The 21,330-nt window shown below is 40.2% G+C and overlaps 2 protein-coding genes across 8 annotated transcripts in view; one reads left to right on the forward strand and one right to left on the reverse strand.

Moving 5' to 3' along the window:
• On the forward strand, positions 1-10,085 carry prg4a (proteoglycan 4a). 3 transcript variants are annotated; one of them, XM_085139821.1, is made up of 14 exons: positions 1-1,559; positions 1,982-2,098; positions 3,611-3,724; positions 4,252-4,320; positions 5,061-5,123; positions 5,275-5,400; positions 5,502-5,726; positions 5,882-5,956; positions 6,041-6,127; positions 7,252-7,391; positions 7,975-8,134; positions 8,457-8,537; positions 8,659-8,787; positions 9,463-10,085. In XM_085139821.1, exons 1-14 carry the CDS (start codon positions 1,487-1,489, stop codon positions 9,651-9,653), a joined length of 1,650 nt encoding a protein of 549 aa, XP_084995947.1. In that variant the 5' UTR covers positions 1-1,486; the 3' UTR covers positions 9,654-10,085. The 3 variants fall into 3 exon arrangements, with proteins under 3 accessions (XP_084995947.1, XP_084995948.1, XP_084995946.1); XM_085139822.1 differs by having other exon boundaries at positions 5,885-5,956; XM_085139820.1 differs by having other exon boundaries at positions 2-1,559; positions 5,867-5,956.
• An 81-nt stretch (positions 10,086-10,166) lies between these two features.
• The window catches only part of LOC146498376 (nucleoprotein TPR-like), a 33,021-nt gene continuing 21,857 nt past the window's right edge, over positions 10,167-21,330 (reverse strand). Inside the window, exons 33-55 of one of the 5 annotated variants that reach the window (XM_085139817.1) lie at positions 21,177-21,269; positions 20,926-21,030; positions 20,451-20,663; positions 20,076-20,114; positions 18,898-19,092; positions 18,602-18,713; positions 18,298-18,491; positions 17,685-17,755; positions 17,314-17,513; positions 16,963-17,166; positions 16,717-16,832; positions 16,301-16,372; positions 14,490-14,705; positions 14,208-14,406; positions 13,931-14,127; positions 13,475-13,546; positions 13,300-13,388; positions 12,036-12,148; positions 11,842-11,940; positions 11,598-11,739; positions 11,311-11,408; positions 10,691-10,792; positions 10,167-10,448 (exon numbers count right to left, since the gene is read on the reverse strand). In XM_085139817.1, coding sequence (XP_084995943.1) covers positions 10,393-10,448; positions 10,691-10,792; positions 11,311-11,408; positions 11,598-11,739; positions 11,842-11,940; positions 12,036-12,148; positions 13,300-13,388; positions 13,475-13,546; positions 13,931-14,127; positions 14,208-14,406; positions 14,490-14,705; positions 16,301-16,372; positions 16,717-16,832; positions 16,963-17,166; positions 17,314-17,513; positions 17,685-17,755; positions 18,298-18,491; positions 18,602-18,713; positions 18,898-19,092; positions 20,076-20,114; positions 20,451-20,663; positions 20,926-21,030; positions 21,177-21,269 — 2,997 coding nt within the window. In that variant the 3' untranslated portion in view covers positions 10,167-10,392. Of the gene's footprint in view, positions 10,449-10,690; positions 10,793-11,310; positions 11,409-11,597; positions 11,740-11,841; positions 11,941-12,035; positions 12,149-13,299; positions 13,392-13,474; positions 13,547-13,930; positions 14,128-14,207; positions 14,407-14,489; positions 14,706-16,300; positions 16,373-16,716; positions 16,833-16,962; positions 17,170-17,313; positions 17,514-17,684; positions 17,756-18,297; positions 18,492-18,601; positions 18,714-18,897; positions 19,093-20,075; positions 20,115-20,450; positions 20,664-20,925; positions 21,031-21,176; positions 21,270-21,330 lie in introns of all 5 variants that reach the window. The other 4 variants (XM_085139816.1, XM_085139815.1, XM_085139818.1 and 1 more) reach the window with 4 other exon arrangements.

The raw sequence follows: 21,330 nt of genomic DNA on the forward strand, positions 1-21,330 counted from the left end.
TTTTAAATCAAGCAATCAATTTGGAGTTTAACTAAGATATTGTGTTAACCTTTTAGTATTTGCAGCCCTTTTTATACATAGTGCCATATTTTGTGAGGTTCAGAAATAATTGGACAATTGACTGATAAGCAGTTTCATAACCAGGTTAGGCTTGTTTTTCCTTATTACACTAAAGCGATAAGAGGTGTGGAGTTTATTCTAAGTGCTGAAGTTACACTTGGTCTCTGTTCGCTGCAACTCTGAATAGGAAGTTTAGAGAAATATATGTGTAGAAATAAATCCACAGAAAGATCCAAAATTTAAGAATGGCCAAATCAACAATTTGTCACAAAAAAAAATCCTTTTATGGAAAACAACTTCACAAAATTTAACCAAGTCAAGAATACTTTCAAGGAAGGAGGCATATCATTTTCAAAATCTACAATCAAGAGATAAACTGAAATACAGACAGAAACCACTGATTACACAAAGGCCAGATTAGACATTGCCAGAAAATATCTGATTTGCATTTTTTTTTAAAGAAAAAATATCTTTTCAGATGAAATAAAGATGAACTTGTACTTGGGAAGAGAAAAGCATGGAGCACATGACCTGAAGCATACCATATAATCTGTCAAAAATGATATAGCTGCTACCGCTATAAGCAGTGACATAATCAGTTAACACCAGTAGCCCGGTTCCTTTGGCATCCCCATGCCATTATTTTGCGTCCACCTCCACCAAAAAAAATCTATTTGGCTTTTATCAATTTTGTTTTACTGTAGAGCATAAATAAATAAAACTAATATGAATCAGTGCACATACATCAAACTTTAGTAAATGCCTCACCGGATGGACCCCTCTCAGTCATTTCTTCTTTTTGCCTCTGTTCATCTCCTCGTTAAAGTTACCCATATGTAGACACTTTTTATGACCCGTATACCAAGTTGAACTATTTAAAATCCACCATAAAAGATTATAAAGCCACATGACATCAGTTTTGGATCAAGTTGGTTGTTTGGAAAAATGTGGCCAAAAGGTCAACAGGTAGGAGTGGTATCACACGGAAGCAAATGTCTGTACAAATACTTGCAGTAAACATAGCTTCTGATTTAGTGCTCCTTTTTACTTTCAAAGTGCTTTACGGCACATTTGATCTCAAATACGTAAATATTATTTATGTTACTGGAGTAATTAATCTAATTACTTTTTACTTTAAGTCTTGAAAGACGTTACTCTGTGTAGGAGTTGATTTACTGACAGTGTAGGAAGTTTAAATGCATGTTGGCAGTTTTTAATTAGTCTGTGGGTGTACTGCCAGTGTGTGTTTGGGTGTGCTGCTAATTAAAAGTGTCCTGTTCGTGTGTGCTTTTGTCTCATATATAAGACCAACAGACGGCAGATGACAGACAGAGTAGAAGAGGCGAGGTGACACACTGAGGAGGTAACTAACTACTGATTATCTCACTTAGATCTGATCTGATATTGCTCACGGATAAAGGTGAAGATGGTGATGATGATTATATCACTGGGGCTTCTCTTTGTTGGACTTGGTATGACATCAGCTGCTGCTGGCCCAGGTATGCATCAACATTTACATTTAATCTGTTTTTCTACTATATTGTGCTGTGATGTCTAAAAGATGTCTAAAAATTTTATTTGTTGTCTGAGAATGCACTTACTAAAACAGTTAACATCCTCAGATCTCTAGTTATGTACCTAGCATGCCATGTTTATCTGTCTACAGTTTTCTAGCTATGTACCTAAAATACCAAATCACTCCACTGGCAATTCCTTGGATGCATCCTTTTTGATCTTCTAATATCCAGTAATGCATTTGTCCTGTTTTGCGCTGTATCATTTTGCATTTTACAAACAGAAATCTTAAATAATGTCTCTACTATGCATAATATAAAAATGCTAATAAGGAATACTTAACCCAATAACTATAAAATAGATAGAAATTAAATTATGACTCATGTTACATTTCTTCTGTCTTCAGGCAGCTGTGTGGGTCGATGCGGTGAGGTTTTCAACAGAGGCCGGCAGTGTAAGTGTGACTTCAGCTGCCTGCAACATAATGAGTGCTGCCAGGACTTTGAGGCTACATGCACCGTCGGTGAGACAGATACAATAACACCCTAAAAAACAAAGCTTAAAAACACACAAGTCTACACATCTTTACACCTCTTCTTTTTGTAGATGAGTATTAAGATACAACACAGATGAATAAAAACAGAAAAACTACTCGATGTGGAAGCAATGAATCTATTATTGTTGTTTTCTCCAAAAGTTGATTCTGTTCCTCTGGACGTAGCGTTTTGTAGGAGAAACGTTTCGTCACTCATCCAAGTGACTTCTTCAGTCTCAGCTGACTGCAGGTTTCCCCAAATATTATAAACAATAAATTTGCATAGTGACTGAAACCAGCCCACTGAAGGAACAATGGGCTGTGAGGTCAGTTACTTAATCATAATTATGCAAATTCTCATGACCATTGATCAACAACCACTGACCAAAACCCACTCATCAAAGACCACTGATCAATGGCCATGAGTACTATTCACAGAGAGTTGGGGAATGGCTGCAATCACAGCATGTAAGATGGCGAAAGATGTACCCTTATTGTTGTTGTGTTAGATTAACTCACTTACTTATCTTTTTTTTTCTTTTTTTGTGTTTGCTTTTCAGTGTTTAAAAGTTTTTTTTTTCTCCATTTTAAAATATGATCATGTTTCTTTCTGAAGCCCAGAAACGCTTCAAGCTTGTTTTAGGCTGTATGGATCTTTTGTTTTTCCTGTTATGTTTCTTCTGTTTGCTGTATTAATTACTACAGAACACAACTATTTGTTTGGGTTTGTTTTATTTTGCGATCTGTCCTCCTCTTTCTGTTTGTTTAGTAGCTATTTTCATGGAAATATAATGTTTCTAATTATTTTGTTCTAGAGCTTTCTTCTGTTATACTTTACATTTTGGTTTGTTATTTGTGTTAAATTTTATAGCTGTTTAGAGGTTTCTTTCCAAAGAACTGTTCTTTTCACCTAGTTGCTTCAACTTTGATGATTTCTTTTGTCCCTTTATATATACTTAGCAATATTTTTAAGCTAATTGTTTCTTTGATATGATGTTTAGTTGGACAACAAGTCCAACACTGGCACCAGCCAAATACAAAATATAGTTATCTGTTATACTGGCAGTTTATTTATTTATTTTTAAACCAAAAGAATAATATAATGAAAAGCTATGCTGCATTTTGCTGTAACGTAATAGGCACTAAGCATCTGTCCAGCTGCTATGTTTGACCTAAATGCACAAACAGTGATGGATTCTTTGTGTGCAGTGTTCTATTATATATAACTCCCTTATTATCGAAGTGAAACTTTCTTAAAAGAATGAGTGACAGAAAATAGGATATTTTATATGACTTCAAACGGTTGAAAAGTTTACTGGTTGGAAGCCAAGTGCATGATTGTCTGAAAGTAAAACACGAGATGATAATTTTTCAGTGGTGTGTCTTTTTCTTATCTTATTAAATCCCGTGGCAGATAGAATATCACGGCTTTAAATTTCAAGCCAGTTGAAGCAACGTGCTGTCCTGTGATGACATGCTCCTCTCTGTCTGTGTTTTCAGCACAGTCATGTCAGGGTCGCTGTGGTGAGGTCTTCCGACGTGGTAAGCTGTGCGAATGTGATCCACTGTGTGTCCTCTACAACACCTGTTGCCATGACTACAAATTGAACTGCAGTAAGTATCCACAGCCACGGCTGCAACTGCATAGAGAAAGCACAATGTCCCATTTCACAACTCATCTGAACTTGTAGGTCTTTAAGGACAAATGTTATTTCACAGGCGATTTGAGCAGATGCTGCATCCTCGATGCATGAAGGAGCGTTTCCGCAGGTCCTTCCTCCCTGCAGCTGTCAGACTGTACAATCAAACCTGCTCCCAACAATCATAGATGTTCACATCTGCGCTGTAACTGCAATAATTTAATCAACCGATTCGCACTACAACCTGTGTTTGCCTCTTATCTGTAGTTAATTTTATTTAATTTAATAATGGTACAGTACTCTATTTATAATAACCATTGTCCTTAATGTAAATATGTAAGAAAGAAAAATTGTGTATGTTTCTGTTCTGTGTACTGTTTGTTGGTAATGTGTCTTTCTGGCTGCTGTTACAACCAAATTTCCCCTTGTGGGACAAAGAAAGGATTATTCTATTCTATTCTATTCTAATTTCTAGTTTTTCATTTTTCTCTGTGTTGACAGACGCCACAGTGCCACTCTCACCAGAGTCATATCGTGGCAGGTTCCAGTCTCTAAGGGCCACAGCTTCAGGTATCACTGCAGGAAAATGTATTGATGCCTGTGTGAGGGACCAAGCAGCCAAAGCAAAGAGGACACAAAAGTTCAAAATTAACAAAATTCAAAAACATATTTAGCAGGCCCATAAAAGAGGTCAACTAAATATAACTCCATGAAAAGTAATTTCCAGAAACTTAAACAAAACAAAATGAGACACAACTTAACTCACAAACTGACCTAATTACAAAGACACATGAGGGTAGCTTTTATAATGATTTGGCCAAACCATTTGAACACAATAGGGGGGAAAACAAAAACACACTAATATTAACTAAGCGCAGAATAGCCTAACTAAACCTAAAACACCCCTGCTCCTGGTAAGCCCATGGTTGGTCCTGCTGAGCAGGCATTTTGTTCCCATAGTCCTCAGCCACGCCTTTTGCCCAGACAGGAAACAGCCACCGCCCAAACCAGGTAACTCAAAGAAAGAGAAACATAATTAATATAACAAAACATTTTAGAAAAACCACACAATGTTACCATGTGCGCGCCTCATAATCAGTGTTAGGTTTAACCAAATGACTAATGAATTATATTAATGAAGAAAACTGCAAAGCAAACTAATAAAGTGAAAAATGGACTAATTTACCCTTGTGTGGCTGATGCCATCACAGCCTGTAGTCAGTTACTACAGACATCAATACAAGAATGTTCCTAATGCTTTCATTACAGTTCCTATTTTAAGCTTTTCTGCTCTGTTTTATCGACCTCAGGAAAGCGGAAATCCCAGAGGAACAGGAAATCCTCCAATAGTGAGAGTGAGGAATATTTCACAGGTGAATACAGTTCAAATATTACTGAATATTTGCCAGTTACTCTGTCCAAAACTGACAAAGCACTAGCAATGCTAAATCCATCCATCATTAGCTTCCTTTAAAAGAGTAACAAAAATGAATAATAATGCTACATTACCGTTGTTGTATGTAGGAAGACGCCGCTGCCCAGAGCACCTTGGGGCTCAGTGTCAGGGTTCTTCAGGCCTCCTCAACTCACTGACTGTTGGCTTATCTGACTCCACCCCTTCTGCTGTATCAGCCAATCAGCTACAACATGGTTTGGAACTTTCTTTCTTTTGTAACTTAGTTTTCTTAAATGAGCAAAATGCAGGTTTGATTAATGGTCATTAAAGGTAATGTCTCTCATTCCTCCTGTAGGTGTGAGTAGCATGCCTGTTGGCCTGCTGCCTGTGATAGTCCCTTCCTCTCACAGCAGACCTCCATACTCACCAGCACCTGGCTCATCTCTGCCCATCAATAATGCTCCGTCTCTGGGCATTGGTGCTCCAGTGAGCCCCCTGGCTCATGGAGCTGTTGGCAGTAAACCGGATGCCCAGCTTGTGTTATCCCCTGGAGGAGCTGCTTCATCTATGCTTAGTCAAGGTTTATTTAACAGAAATTATTTCATAATTGTAGATGAACCAAGATTTTTGCAACTTGTTTTAGGTTCATTAAAACAAGTTGTTCAAAAACAATTCCCAACATACTACAGTACACAGCAATGCCGTTCTTTGTGCTCATAGGCCTTGGTGTTCCAGCAGGTTCCAGACCCAGCACTCTTCAAGATGTATTACAGGGCTTGGGGCATGGAGGATCTGAAGGACCAGGAACAGGTAAGCAGCTGAAGGTGCCCTGTGGTTGTGGGTGTGTTTAATAAGCTTCTTCTAAATTACATAAAAGTGTATGTGTGCGTGCAGGGGTCTTTGCTGATGTCGACCTATGCAGCCATTCTCCCATCAATGGACTGACAGCGCTCATTAACGGGACCATTCTGGCATTTAAAGGTGAGTGTTGTGACTGTCAAATTATGGCTAGGCGTAATGGTAAATGGACTGGTTCTTATATAGCGCTTTTCTACTCTTCTGAGCACTCAAAGCGCTTTACACAACTTATGCATTCACCCATTCACACAAGCACATTTCTCTAGGTGCTTTCTAGATAACATTCACACACATTCATACTCCGATGGATGCATCGGAGAGCAATTTGGGGTTAGTATCTTGCCCAAGGATATTTGGCATGCAGACTAGGGGAAGCCAGGAATCGAACCACCAACCTTCCGATCAGTAGATGACTTGCTCTACCACCTGAGCTACAGCCACCCCATGTGAGGGGTTAGGGTTAATATGTTCTGTAGCTGTGCTGGACAAACTATATCCTCTGCCAATATATGCTGTGAAGTTTAGTGACTGCAGGTTGTTGCAAGCATGCAACAGTTTTTTCATTTGGATTAATGTTAGCATATTAGCTATAGACTGTCCATGTATATATCATACATTATGATGTTATCAATTCATTTATAGGTTCTGCATTTTGAAGCATCAACATTAGCATTTTTAGCCATGTTGCCCTTTGGAGCAAGAAATGACCGTTCTTAGAAGAGAAGGCAGAGTGTTTGCAAGTTGGTTAGCAGGCTAAATCAAATAACTGTGTGTGTGTGTGTACAGTTATACATCTGTGTTTGTGTGAGTTAATTAGAGCCAAGTAACAGACTGATAACATATCTATACTATTTTCTGAGAAATTCAATTTTACTTTCTCCAAAAGGCACAAACAGAGCAAACAGCAGCCTAGTAGACAGGTAGTGACTACAGCTGACTATGTTGACACAGCTATCAATCAAAGAAGCCACACCTCCAACTTTAACTCTTAGCAAAATCCAGATTCTTAAACAAACAAATAAAAAGATGTACTAGGTTGTACACCTGCTTTGTAATGCTTTAAAGTTTGGTGTTTTAATACAAAGTGATTGAGCAGAGTGATTTACTTCGGGAGTTGGCCTCAAGTGGCCAGAATTTTATATATTTTGATAATTACAGGTTGGCACTTGGACAGTGATATTATGTAATGTGATTTACAGGTTATGTGATGTGCCTAATATGTGTATGTATGTTTGTGTGTGTTGCAGGCGAGTTATTCTGGTCCGTTGATCCCATCAGCCGCTCTGTGGGTCAGCCACAAAGTATCACAGACACTTTGGGCATCTCATCTCCCATCGACACCATCTTCACACGTGCCAACTGCCAAGGAAACACCTACATTATCAAGGTATAGATATTGCTAGAATCCGTCACAGTATCACAACTAAAGCTGCCCCTGTATGTCACCTTTTCTTTCTTTTCTTTTTTTTTGTGTCTGCTAAATGTCTAAAGTGCATGTTGTTATTAGTGATACCACAGCATAGTCATCAAACAATAAAGCATTGATTATAGTGTGCACAACATGAAATGAGGAGGCCGAGTGCAAGTGGGTTGCAAAGCAGCTTGTATAGGCACACTAACTTTGAGCAGACTAAAACTGCTTAATCAAAGCACTCCATACGAGATTAGATGTGTAGAATATCAGCTGAGCCAGACCACCTCTTTGTGGATAATCTATAAGCATCATCCTGGACGTTTTCATTAAAGTTTTGAGGTTTAAAAGTCAGAACCTGACGTTTTAAACTAAATATAACAGTTGCTTACCACATTGAAAGAGGATATAGTTTTCAGTACTGGATTACTGTACCATGACCTTTTACAGCAACTAGCTATATGAATACAACAAGGGGGAAATCATAGTGGAAGAGCAGTCCTAAAAGCACCCTCTGTGCTGATGGATGTTGGATGTATTAATCACTCTTTGTCTCCAGGGGGACCAGTGCTGGCGTTTAGATGGGAACATGGTGATGGAGCCGGGTTACCCCAAACCTCTGGTCTCAGAATTCCCTGGTTTGACAGGACACATCAGTGCTGCACTGGCAGTGCCGGCCACCAGGAGCAAACCAGAAACTGTGTACTTCTTTAAGAATGGTGAGGAACAAAGACAGACCCAAAATAACTCCACTGTCATGGTGCCAATGCTAGTGCCCAATTTAACAGTTTCCACACACTGTAAATGCCCCCCCCACCACAAAATTCATGGTCCCCAGAGATGAAGCCAGTGACATCATTGGTTATGGCAGGGCCTACAGTAACAGTGTCATTATTTTATTTTATTTTTTTGCAGATTCAACCTTGCACTTAGATTAAATATAAACACAATTAAACAGTATATAAAAGGCTATATAAAACTGAACAAAACATACAGGTAGAATGAATCTATAGTAATGATATCTCTATATTTGTCCACTAGGAGAAATTTTGCAGAGCTTCACATTCCCACCAGACAGCATTCCTTCCTGCAGCAAGAAACCAAGAAATTCCATGAATACTGGTTTGTAGCTCAACAAATTATTTAAATTCTGTTCCTTTTAGCTTTAAAGAGCTGGTAACCATGTTGGACTAAGTGGTCCTGTGCTTTTTAATACCATGCTATTTTTATTTCTGACATTCAGGAGTTCTTCTGGGTGGAGAGATCAACATCAAAGTGTCTCTGAAGGGATTCCCCACCCCCATCACCTCTGCTCTGTCCATGACCAGCCCTCAGGGGAGCGGCATATACCATCACTACGTCTTCTCTGGACGTAAGAACAATCAGAGCATTTTATTTATACATATTAAGTTTTAATAGCAGTAGAGATTACACATCGTCTCATCTTTGTTGGTTCAGTCCATAGCCTGTATATAAAAGGTGTACCTGGCCACCACGAAAGATGTAGTGCTAACAACATGCCAAAAGTTTGGGGGACCATTATTTCTCTTTGTGTGAATCCTTTCTAAAACACGGTTTGTCCTTCCCCTCCTTAAAAGCAGGACATTACAACTGTGTCCACTGTGAATGACCACTATTGATCAGAGGCAGCCTACTACACCAGCTATCAACTACCTGCAGTCTTAAGATCCCTACCCAGACACTTTAAGCCTTACTTACACCCCGCCACATGGAATCTTAATGATGGCAGGATAAGGTCTCAAAAAGAACCTTGGCATCTTAATGGACTTTCAATGAATTCATTTATAGTTTTGTAGCCACAGTTTTATGTTTAGGCAAAAAGACCCGGTCGTTGTTAAAACAAAAATGTAACTACTAGAGCAACAGACTTGGAGGAACATCACCATGACACTGTGATAAGCAGTATAGGTTCATATGTTAATTTTGTATTCATTGTCTCCTCTACTGCCCTGATGTAGGCAGATATAGCCATAAATACTGCATCAGCAAAGTAACTAAACTCACACCTGTTCTGTCATCTTTGCAGCTCTCTTCTTCAGCATCCAGATTTCGGGTGACCTGCCAGTGCTGACCAAGCCTGATCCATCTGCATCCTTTGCACCTTTGCCCATCCTCAGCCAAACTACTGTGGCAACCAGTTCTGCAAACATGGCTGGCCAGAACACGGCCCTTCCCCAGCCAGCCAACTCTATCAGAGTTTGGCTGCGCTGTCCTTAGGAAAGTCCTGCAGGAGGCCTGTTGTTGTGTTTTCTTTGTTAACGCGCAAAAAAAAGCCTCATAATAAATAAGTCTGCTGCTGATTTTCCTCATACATTAATATGACATTTATAATATCTGGAAGGGTCAAATAAATACCATCACAAATTTTTACAGTCTCCACATGTTAACCATACGAGTGTATATCCAGCACAACACCACATATTCTATGGTGGGTTTAAGTTATTCTACCCATCATGAACTGCAACATAACCTTTAAGGATTATCTAAAGCCAGCCCACAGTTTGAGGAAAAAGAAGTGTAATTCACAGCTATTTTCATTAAAAGTGGATTCCAGTGATTGTCTCCACTGATAGAAAACAAAAGCAAAACATGTGGAGCAATTTTATTATTTGATCAATTCAAAAGAAATATTTTTGGCATTGTTTAGATAATTGATCTTCACATCCTCCACTACATCCTTCCAAAATATTCTTCATTTTATAAATAAAAAGCATCCCATGACACTGCTGCTCCTCATATTTCCACTTTATTATTAAAACACATGTATAAACAACCAAAGATCAGAGGACAAAAAAGAAATAAACTAACAAAATAACACAATCAGAAGTCACACCTGTCAGATCTCTCCAGTAATAGTCTGATTTTACGTGGACCTAAAATGTATTGACATTAAATTTGTTGCCTTGTTTATGTTTTACTGAATAAGATGATTAAGTCTTCACTGGTGATATCTTCATTAGGAGATTCCTCCTCTTCCCAGAGCTCCTCCCCTCCCTTCTCGAGAGAAGGTTCCTGAAATATTAGCGAAAGACGACAAAAAAAAAAAAAAAAAAAATGTGTGAGGCGATCAGTGAGATACCATATTGTCACTCTTCTTGTTCCCTGAATGTAATGCTGCTCTCTGCTTAATGCACTTCAATAAACTGCTTTATCATTTAAAACTGAGTCAGTTCTGTGAGTGTACACTATATTCTCACAGGCAGAGGTTAACAACCATCCCAGAAGGATAGTCCTTTAAAGCTTTGACACCTTACCTCTGCGGCTGATTAGTCTCACTCCTCGAGGTCCTGTGCTCGACAGGCTGCTCACCAGAGGCTGACTGGCCACTGTGTGGCGCTGCGTCATATTGCTTGTGTCTGTAATCAAAGAAGGAAAAAAAAACATCACACAAGAGTTTGTGCACATATGAAAGCTTTAGCTGACGAGTTCAGTTTAGCAAAAATGTTGCTTGCTTTGCTTTTCAACGTCTTTCATTAGCAAAATAATGGAATTCCCTTTGAGACTAATGAGCTAATGGCAGCTTTTATATTAAACATTTAATTAAATTGACAGGAGAAAAAAAAAAGACTGCTAATAGTGTTGTTGGGGTTTAAAGGTTCTATAAGTCTGCACCATGGATTATATATGGACTAAGCATGGAAACAGACAGAATGCACTGGGCTGAAAAATGAAGCCAGCGCAAACTCAAAAAACTGCAGTTCCTCTGATTCGCTTTCGAAGCCAGCCACTTCGTCCTCATAGATTCCCAATGTTCAAATGTCCAATTTTCCAGCATTAAAAGTACATTAATTGAGGACAGTTTTCACCTTTATAACAACTTTGCACAGGATATGGTTGCTTTGACATCTATCGGTCAGTAAACAGAATACGTTACCAGGGTCTTGGCTGGTAGATGGCAGTGACGCATCATCACTTTGCTGTCCTGCTGATTCCATGTCTGTCTGACTCTCCAGGGTAGACTCAATTCCAGGGCTGGAAACACATGCACAATCAGAGAAAACTTCCAGCGGTGTCAGGTTTAAAATAAAAGCCAACATTTCTCTCACAAATCTATTTTAACACCACGTGAGAAGCTTCTTTTTTAGATTTTTATGAGAAGTCCAAAAAAATCATTTGACAGTAAATCCTACATAAATTAAAACTGAAAACTTAAAAGCTCACCCCTCCACTTCCTGCTCCATGAACACCTCATCTCCATCATCTGTAGCAGCTGCCATTCCAGTAGAGGCAGTTACCATGGGAACTGACTGGGACGCCATGTTGTCGCTGCTGTCTGAGGGCAGGGATTCAGTGAAGACTGTCACTGATGAAACAGAGACACAGGGGATACTGAGCTTTTGAGCCCAAGAGCTGGACAGCGCCGACTGAGGAAATCTGGTCTTCGGGGTTTGTGTGTTTTTCTCACCTGGTGCAGCCACTTGTAAAGGTGTGGTGGGGACACTCCTTCCTCCTCCATCTTCATCATGAGCAGCCAGAAACAGAGGAGATTCATACATACCGAGACCTACATACAGATTTAGTTTGACACACAAAAAATGAATGTTTTAACTCAAGTATCAGACTGCATGCATAAGTTACAATTAAGTGTTTGTGCAGTACCTCCTTGAGAAGCCAGCTGTCCCAGGTCAGAGTGTGAGGCTGAAGTCTGTGGCAGCAGATCTTCAGGGGGTCCAAACCTGAATCTGGTGGACAGACCTGCTACCTGAGGTGAGCTGAGGAGATCAAAAACATCTGCTTAAACACGTGTTAAAATGCATCTTTTCAGCAGCCCACATTTGTAGTCTCCTTTGCCTTCTCTGCATGTTTCACTCAAGAACATATGTTTCATCTGCAGCTTCCTTCTAGAATTAGTTGCTGCAATTAGAGAAAGAAAAAAAATCCCCTACAAAAGTGCTAAAATTGGCCACTTGAATTCTTTTCTAAAAGGAAATCACTTCTCACTGCCACTTTAAACTAGTTTTGTACCAGGTTGCAGTTTTCCCCTCTAAAAGGTTAAATTGTTTTTAACTTATTTACCTGGTTGCTGGAAATACGGACACTGTAACTGACAGGTTTCTCTACACAGGGAGCAGCAGACCACTGTCCTGTCTCTCACCTCAAAAATCCCTGAGTTAATAAATCTATAATGTGTCTGAGATCATATGATACCACTATGTCTAGAAACAGTCCAGTTAAGACACAAAATAACGGGGTGAAGGAAAGTTAAAGTGAAGCAGTGGAGTAAAGTATGGGAATCTTTAGTGCGTGATGGACTATCATACCTTAAAAACAGTAGATTGTGTGAAGTTGGTCTTTGGCCCTAAACTGGATTATTCTTTATTTTGCTTTCAGAAAACATAGGGATCCTAATATTGTGTCCATTCAAATAAAATATGAGGCCTAATCAACAGGTTCTGGAAACCAGCCTTGAATCAATTTATATTTGTCCCATCTCCTCTTAAAGATCAACTTATTGACCAAACTCTAGACCACTTCTGACTCTATAAAGTAGTCCCTTTATGACTTGCACTTTGAGCTTCTCTGTCACTTCTCTGTCTCTCATCCAGAGCTCAACTGAAATATTTTGACATAGTTTCCTTACTTTAACATCTTGAGGCATCGGAGGCCGAACAACCTGAGCTTATTGTGTTCCAGCCCACAGTGCATTGAAAGCAATGCGAGTTTCTTCCATACAAACACAAAAGTCACCTTTCAACCACTATATTCACTATTTTGCCTCTGAAACTTAATCCTCTTTTAAAAAAAATAAATAAATAAAGTTCCAGGATAATATACAGAATCTTATACAGCGATCTACAAACATCAGCCATGATGGAAGACATTATGAGCCAGGTGAGTGTGTGTGTCTCTCTCGCTCTCTTACTGTATAGCCTCAGCGAAACCATCAGTACGATGTGGAACAACCAGAGTGGGAGTACTGGGAACCATTCTGTCATCATCATCAAAGAAAGGCTGCTGACAACACACAGGCACATTTAGGCTAGCTGATCCACAGAAACTGAATAATATGGTCAAAGTTCACAACACACATCTCTTACCATACTGCCTATTCCAGGAGTCAGCTGAGGTCCACGTCCTGACGAGGGTCTGCGCAGCTGAGAGGCCTGTCTCTGATTCACACACAGACACCATTACTGTCAGTGTTGCTTTCTTCTCCTCTTATATTTTCATGTAACGATTTTACCATTCACTATTGATCGGTATTATTAATCAGTCTTTGCTGATTGGCATTGTGATTTCGGGTGGCTTTATATAACACCAAATAACTGGACAGTATATGTATTAATTTGACTTACTTAAAACTCTCAGATGAATCTAAACAAAATGCTTTTGGCATCTTTCTACTAAACTCTTAATTTAACTGCATCACTCATTTAGCCGATGTGGATAACAAACCTGCCTCCTGTTCATGATAAGTAAGCTCACTCTAAATCCAAAACATATATTTTGAATGGAACAACAAGAAAAAAAAGAAATGTGTGTTAGGTTATCACCTGTGTTTGTGGGGGACCCAGCTCAGGAGCAGGAGGCTGGATGTAGAGGCGAGGTGGGAGTGGGTGTGGGGGCCTTCGTGTGTGTGGCATCCGGGGTGTGAGGGAGGATGAGGAAGGTGAGGGGGCAGAGGTTGGAGGAAGGTGTAAAGGGTCTCTAGGGTGGTCGGACTCTGATGGGGCATCACCGCTGCCTTCACCTGGAAGAGATGAGTGTGTCAGGTTGCGATTTTGAGAGAAGCATGCATGAGATGAGATGTGAGCTGGCCTTGGTGCTCACCGCTGGCTGTTGGCTCACTGGGGTGCTGTGAGCCTGAGGATGCTCCACACACACTCTCCTCGGTGTTAGTGCCTTCTGTCAGCTCCTCCCGCCTCTGCTCTTTGGCCTCTCCGCTCTCCTCGTTACTTTCCTCTCCCGCTCTCATTCCGCTGTCAGCAGCATCATTGTCATCTTCATCATCATCCTCTTCCTCTTTATACTAACAGACAAAGTTAGAAGTTAACACCTGCCATTAGATTCAAACTCAAAACATTTGCATAAGGTAGTGACAAGCAGCAGCACCTCATCATCTTCTTCTTCCTCCTCTTCCTCCTCTTCCTTCTCCTCTCCATCTTTACTCTCGCGGCTCTCGCTGTCGGTGTCGATCACAATCACATCTCGGATGATGGCAGAGCCCTGGGAGGACATCAGGTCAGTGGGAACAGACTGGGACACGCCCTCTTCCTCACTTTCCTTGTCGTCCCCCGATAAGACTGGGAAGCTCTGTTCTGGGAGCTCCTACACCCAAACATAAAAATCAGGTCTTATCACACACCTTTGCAGGCCTGTTTGTGTTCATATGCAAACAATCTGACAAGACATTTCAGTTGTGTGAGCCTTTTTTTTTTTTAATGTGCGCTTTATATTCCAACATCATAGCATCTTGCTAGTGTTCTCTGCATACCCGATTTTGAACAAGATGTGCAGAATAGATGCAAATCACACCCACTGCATGTTACAACTTACACAAGACAGCTTTTAGTCAACCATTTCAGAAATACGGTTTATAATTGTGAATTGTTCACCATGCTGTACATCTGAAATCTTAAATGTAACTTGGCAGTGGATAGATGAACCAAAGGCCTGAATACTGTGCATCTGAAGAAACTATCCAGAACAGGGATGGGTATCGTTCTGTCATAAACGGTAGTAACCAGACCGAAAAGCAGCGCACATTTCGGTGCTTTATTTCGGTGCTTTTTTTTTCCTGAGCTGTGATACACTTTAGATTCTAGCCAATCATTTTACGTTTCCGAGGATAGTAGGCGGGTCCAGGTACGTGTTCTTTTAGAGCAGAGCTACAGATTAAAAATGCCCAAGGCAAAGCGGTCAAACGTCTGGCTGTACTTCACAGCAAAAGATGCAAACTCAGCAGCTGCAACAAGTGCTTTAAGCTGATACTGTGATACTGTCAAAGGAGGTAACACCTCAAATCCGATGAAACACCTGGCGACGCATAGCGGATTTTTTTAAAGCCGAGAAATGTGCCGTATTTGATAGCTTGCTGCGAGACCTCACACCGAGCACATCTACTGCAGGTGTGGTGCCTGTTATCGGACTGGAGTTAGCAACATCCCCCAAAAACCCGAAGAGGAGAGTCCTGGCCCCTAGCCCTGCCAGTGTAGCAGAAATGATGAGGGATGATGATGCAGCAGCAGCCGTTCTTCTCTGCGTGAGTAGCTTAATGTTGTTCGTGTGTAATTTACGTTGAGTAGGCTAACCACGTTATTACATTAATGCATGTAAGGTGAACTAGCAAACATCATCATAGCTACATGCGGCTGTCTTCTTGTTTGATGGCAGATACTCCCTTCACCCTGGCCAAAAAGGCTAAAATGACCAAAGAAAAAGTGGAAAACAGCTAAACATGAGAGGTTTTTGGACAAAGTTAGTGTTTTTTCCATTGTTTAAGCACTGCTTCAAGCCCAGAGTGATACCATATATGCCCCATAGCTGCAGAAAAGGCTAACATTGTTATTTTATTTTATTTTTTACAAAAAAAACAGCTGAACATGAGAGGTTTTTGGACCAATTTTGTGTTCTCCATTCTTTAAGCACCGGTTTGAGCACCGTTTAAGCACCGGCACCGTTTCAAAAGTACCGGTTTGGCACCGGTATCGGATAAAACCTAAACGATACCCATCCCTAATCCAGAAGCAGCCTTTTCATTGGCTAGAGCTGGAAAATCAGGTAAAGTAGCTGCTTTCAAAAGCATCTCTGCATTTAGAAATCAGCAGAGATAACTAGCTATCAGCTAACGACTAACTTTAAGTTCTAAGGTCATACGACAACCAACATTTACTTGAACCAGAAGAGTTGACTTGACAACAGACCTGATTATCATCTGGTGAATCCTGCCGTTCTTCATCCCTGAGCTCTCCTTCCATCTCCTCATCACCTTCCACCTGAAACACACCAAGGGCCATAGTTTGACTTACATTTATTAAACACACACAGACAACAAAACAACTGATAATGTCGTGCCAAGCTTTTGAGGTTTTACAGATGTATTCTTGACACAACAGATTAAAATGACTCCTACTGCAGATATCAAATAGGAAGCTCTGGACTTTTCTTCGTGACATCAGTTAAAATTCCCAGACTTTCATCAGTTTGCAAAACTCAAGTGGCCTGGAACAGGTCTGTCTTTAATCAGCATTTCTGCATTCACACAACCTAAGATACCCTAGAACTAACAGTTTAAGAATGACAGCACTTCTATTTCTAGTTTCTGGGTTTTTGTGTTTACCTGAATTGCTGCTGTTGCTTTGAGGCGTAGCTTTTTGATGGTTGGAGGTGTGTGTGAGCTCTCGGGTCTGCTTTCTTCTTCCTCCTCATCATCATCTCTGCTTCGCTTTGAAGATGCTTTAGTGGCATCACAAAAACACACCAGGACCTCAGTTAAGAATCTGGCCAACAACATTTTCAGTACTATATTTTGTTTCTTTACTGTTGAGGTGTTTTGTGAGTAAAGTTTCAGGCTTCTCTTTCTGACCTGTTACACTCAGAGAGGAGGGGGATGAGGATGTAGATGGCCGCTCTGCCTCCACGCTGGGCCCTGCATCCTGACTGGCTGCCTGCTGCTGAGTGGGCTGAACAAACGCTGTGGCCTGAGTGCTGCTTGGCTGAGATATGGAGGTGGGTGTATTCACCATACTGGAGCTGGTAGAGTGCACAGAGGCTGATGTATTCATCAGCACTGCTAGGAGAAACACATTTCACTTTGACATATACTGACACATACTGCTTCAAAATCTCAAAGTGCATCTCCAACAGAGATCTACTTTTATTTCAGTTGTCTTCTTCTAGAAGAAAATTGTTGAATGGATGGCCTTCTTGTTCTTACCCTCTTGGCTTTCGGTCTGTGTGGTTGGCATTACTGTGGCCATAGGTGTTGGGACAGGGACAGTTGCCAGGGTAACCAAAGGACGGATGCTGGCTCGAGGCGTGGCCTTGCTGCCAGGAGAGGGACTTGGCTTGTTGCTAGGAGATGGAGTACTTGGGGTGGGTCGGATGTTGGCAGTGGGAGGCTCAGACAGAGTGGAACTGATGGAGAAAAGCGATTTGTTGTGTCTGTTCTACATTTAGAAAAGCTCTCTTTCATACTAGCGTCTTTGTAATGTGGTTTTTAAGTTCATCAAACTACAGCCTCATTACGTCCACTGACTTGACATTGTATGAAACGTTTACAATCATTCAGAGCAATTTATAGTTTACCTTCCTCTGTCTTGTGCAGGACTCTTCAACGATATCTGTCTCTGGTCTGCAGACCTCGTCTGATCACCCATCTAAGGACAAACAGGTGTGTTCTTGATCATTACCACAATCACATGATGGAAATAAATTTAGCAAAGCCAAAGCAAACTAATTACAGGAAAAAATGCATTTTTTTACTGTTGCAATTTAGACAAAAAACTTATTCAATTCCTCCAAAAAAAAAAAAAAAAAAAAAAACACTTCCTCAAAGTTGTAAAAAGATATTTTGAGAAATTTGCAAATACTTAAAGCATACAATTTGTAATTTTAAAAATATAACCATTTGTAAAATATCTGTATTGTTAAAACCTCAATTTTAAGACAAACAAGGTTTCACATTTGAATTTTGGAACATTTTGAAAAATAAAATATTTAAATATTCATAGAAATACTATTGTAATAACGCAAAATGGTGGGTTATGTTATTCATAATAAAGGCTCTATTTCTAGCACAGTCAGTCACACTTTGCTTCTGTAATATTTTCATCTTAGCTTGTAAAGAAGGTTTTCTTATACCACTTTGGCTTTCTTCTTAATTTTGCGACATACAACATACATACAGTCCATCCTGTACCTTAGCTCCACTCTGGTCCTGTGTTTCTTCTCTGGTGTCAGAGTGCGTTTGTGTCTCTCTCCGTTCCCTAAGCTCTCTGTCCAGCCGAAGAAGTCGTCCTTCATACTGAGATTTGAGGGCATTCATTCTCACCTCCAGGTCCTCTTTACTCTGCTTCAGTTCTTCTACCTCCTGACTGAGCTGCTCTTTAGCACCTGAAGGTAAAGGAAGCAAGTCACAAATTTTAGTCACGCTAAGCATATTTGCTTGTTTGTTTGGTGATATTTGTCAGCAGATTTTCACATTATAGTTTTTCTGAGCTCACTGTTTAGCTGGTTGATTTTGGTCTTGGCTCCCAGGAAGGCCTTCTTCGTTTTTTCCTCTTTGTCTGCCATCTGCTGTTTGAGCTGCTCCTCTCTGATTTTGCTCTCAGATAGCTAGAGAAAACATTCATTTAAAATAAAAAAGAAATAAATAAAAAACTGCTTTCACAACATCTAATTTTAATTTAGTGCGTAAAATTCAACATAAGAGACTGTGCTTGCATTAAACGATTATGGAGGGAAATCAAACGACAGTTTGACTAGAATGTAGTTTGGAGTATGTAGGATTCTCAGATACCTCCTGTCTGAGTTTTGCAAGCTCCTCTTGTTGTGCCTGGTTTGCCTCAGCAGCTGCGTTAGCATCACTTGAGTGGACAGACTGGGAACTCTGGTTTTGGCTGGCCTGTGCGGTTCGGCTTGCTTCATTAGCTTGTTTGGCTTCAGTTAGCTGCTCCTTCAGATGTTTTATGTCTGCTTCACGCTCAACAACCGTCTGAAGGGGAGGTAAACGTGCCAAAAAGATTAAAATACCATTTTATGCAAGACATTTGAATTGCCTAAATCTTTTTCTCCAAATTTCACTGAGAAAAAAGTATTATGTTAAATAAAGGAATGTTAAATTTAAAGGAAAGAAGAGGACATTAATTAACAACTCACAGTTCCTAATATAGTCTTCTTCCTCAAATAGTACTTGTTTGGTTAGTGTTTAGACCAGTGGTTCTTAACCTGGGTTCGATCGAACCCTAGGGGTTCGGTGAATCGGTCTCAGGGGTTCGGCAGAGCCTCCACCGTGACATGCACGGCTCATTTTGTGCACCAATAAAAAACATATCTATGTCTTGAATTTGAAAAAAATCAGATTTTATTTTTCACTAAAGAGGGGTTCAGTGAATGCGCATATGAAACTGGTGGGGTTCGGTACCTCCAACAAGGTTAAGAACCACTGGTTTAGACGATTACAGTAAAAAAGCAAAAAACAAACAAGCTGTTTGAGTATTCAGTGTCATCACTTTGCAACTTGGGGAAAAAAAGACTGCTCATGGCAAAGGTTTCCCTTCAGGTCTGTCTGGTAGAAAGGCCTTTTTAAAATAACATTGTGAAGTCTACTTTAACACAAACTAGAACCTTTTCTCACAAATAAGCAAGTAGTTGTTGTAACCGAACTCAGTTGTTAAGTGTAAACCAAATAATCCTGTATTTACTATTGGTTTCAACTACAGTCAAAGTCAAAGTCTGGTTTTTATGTTTGTTGCTCTACCCTTTTTGGCCACACCAACACAACCTTCACTCACTACTTTAACAATTTGTCAGATTCAGTCTTCCTGCAACTTTATCTGTTTAGCACAAACGGAAAACCACGTTGAATGATCGTTTTTTTTGAGACGATCCCATAACAGAGGTAAAAATACAAGGGGATATGACTGGCATTACTAATCCAATGAAAATCGATTGAATGATGTTGATCTCTTTCCTAACCTTCTGTAAGCTCTCCAACTGGCCTTGAAGCTCAGTCACCTGTTAGGAGGTAAGCACAGATACAGAAACTACTTGTTAGTTTACTGCAAATATGACAAAAATACGACATACTGTTAAAAGAAGAAGGCTCATCACCAAGCTGACTGCAGAAGTAAACTGTCATTAGCTGTGATGCAAACTGAGCCTTTTATCATCCTGGGACAATATTTACATAAATATTACATGAAGATGTGAAATGTGCAAAGAATTTGTTTTGTCAAAAATAGTTTTGGTGCATATCAGCACCAGAAAAAAAAAGATAACTCTTTGACATCACAGAGTTGGGGGGTCATCACATCATCACATGACCTCACATTGTTAATAATTGTTGCTCACCTTACTCTCTGCTTGGCTCAGAGCAGTCTTGAGGCTAGAGATTTCCTGGTCGTGGCTCTGTTGGCTGGTTTGGTGGGTCTGCTGAAGCTCTTTCTGACTGGTGAGGTTCTGCTGAAGGGTTTCTTTAGCCTGCTGAAGCTCCCTTTGGAGCTGCTGAATCTGGTTCTGACGGGCTTGAGCTTGAGACTGAGCTGTTTTTAACTGGTTCTGCACCTTTAAGAAAAAAGGAAGCAGGTAATGTGGTTACTGCCTTGAGGCGACATTTGTTGTGATTTGGCGCTATATAAATAAAATAAAATTGAATTGAATTGAATTGAATTGTAGGCCTATTCTCAGATACTGGCTGGGATTCTTTTAGACCTGGTGATGGAGCTCATGTGCATTAACAGTCTTTAGACCAATATTCCAAATAAATAAAAGGTCAACCACAAATCTAGCAAATAGGTAAAATCCCTGTTCCTGCGAGAATTCTCACCTGCTGGGTGTGACTCTTGGCTTGTTGAAGCTCTTTCTGATTTTGGGTTAGTTGGTTTTGATTCTGCTGCAGTTGAGTCTGGGTCTGGGACAGCTGGGACTGGAGCTGTAGAATCAAAGACATGACAGAGCCAATGGCATGATGAATCTACACGCTATCTGAGCTAGCAGCTATCTGAATATGGTGTTCATTTTTTCCCATCTTTGAATAAAGACTTGCAGGCAGTTTCACCTAACTTTGTCAAACTGTACCTGTGTCAGCTGGTTTTGGACCTCCTGGATCTTTTCCTTGAGCTGCTGGTTTTCCTTCTGGGCTCCTTCCAGCTCCTGCAGGGACTTCTGGGCCTGGTGAAAAACTGACAATTAAACTAAAAGAAACAGAACCACTGTTGCATCTCTGTATCTC

Source organism: Neolamprologus multifasciatus, chromosome 18 (genome assembly GCF_963576455.1).
Source record: "Neolamprologus multifasciatus chromosome 18, fNeoMul1.2, whole genome shotgun sequence".
In the NCBI taxonomy this organism is placed as follows: Eukaryota; Metazoa; Chordata; class Actinopteri; order Cichliformes; family Cichlidae; genus Neolamprologus; species Neolamprologus multifasciatus.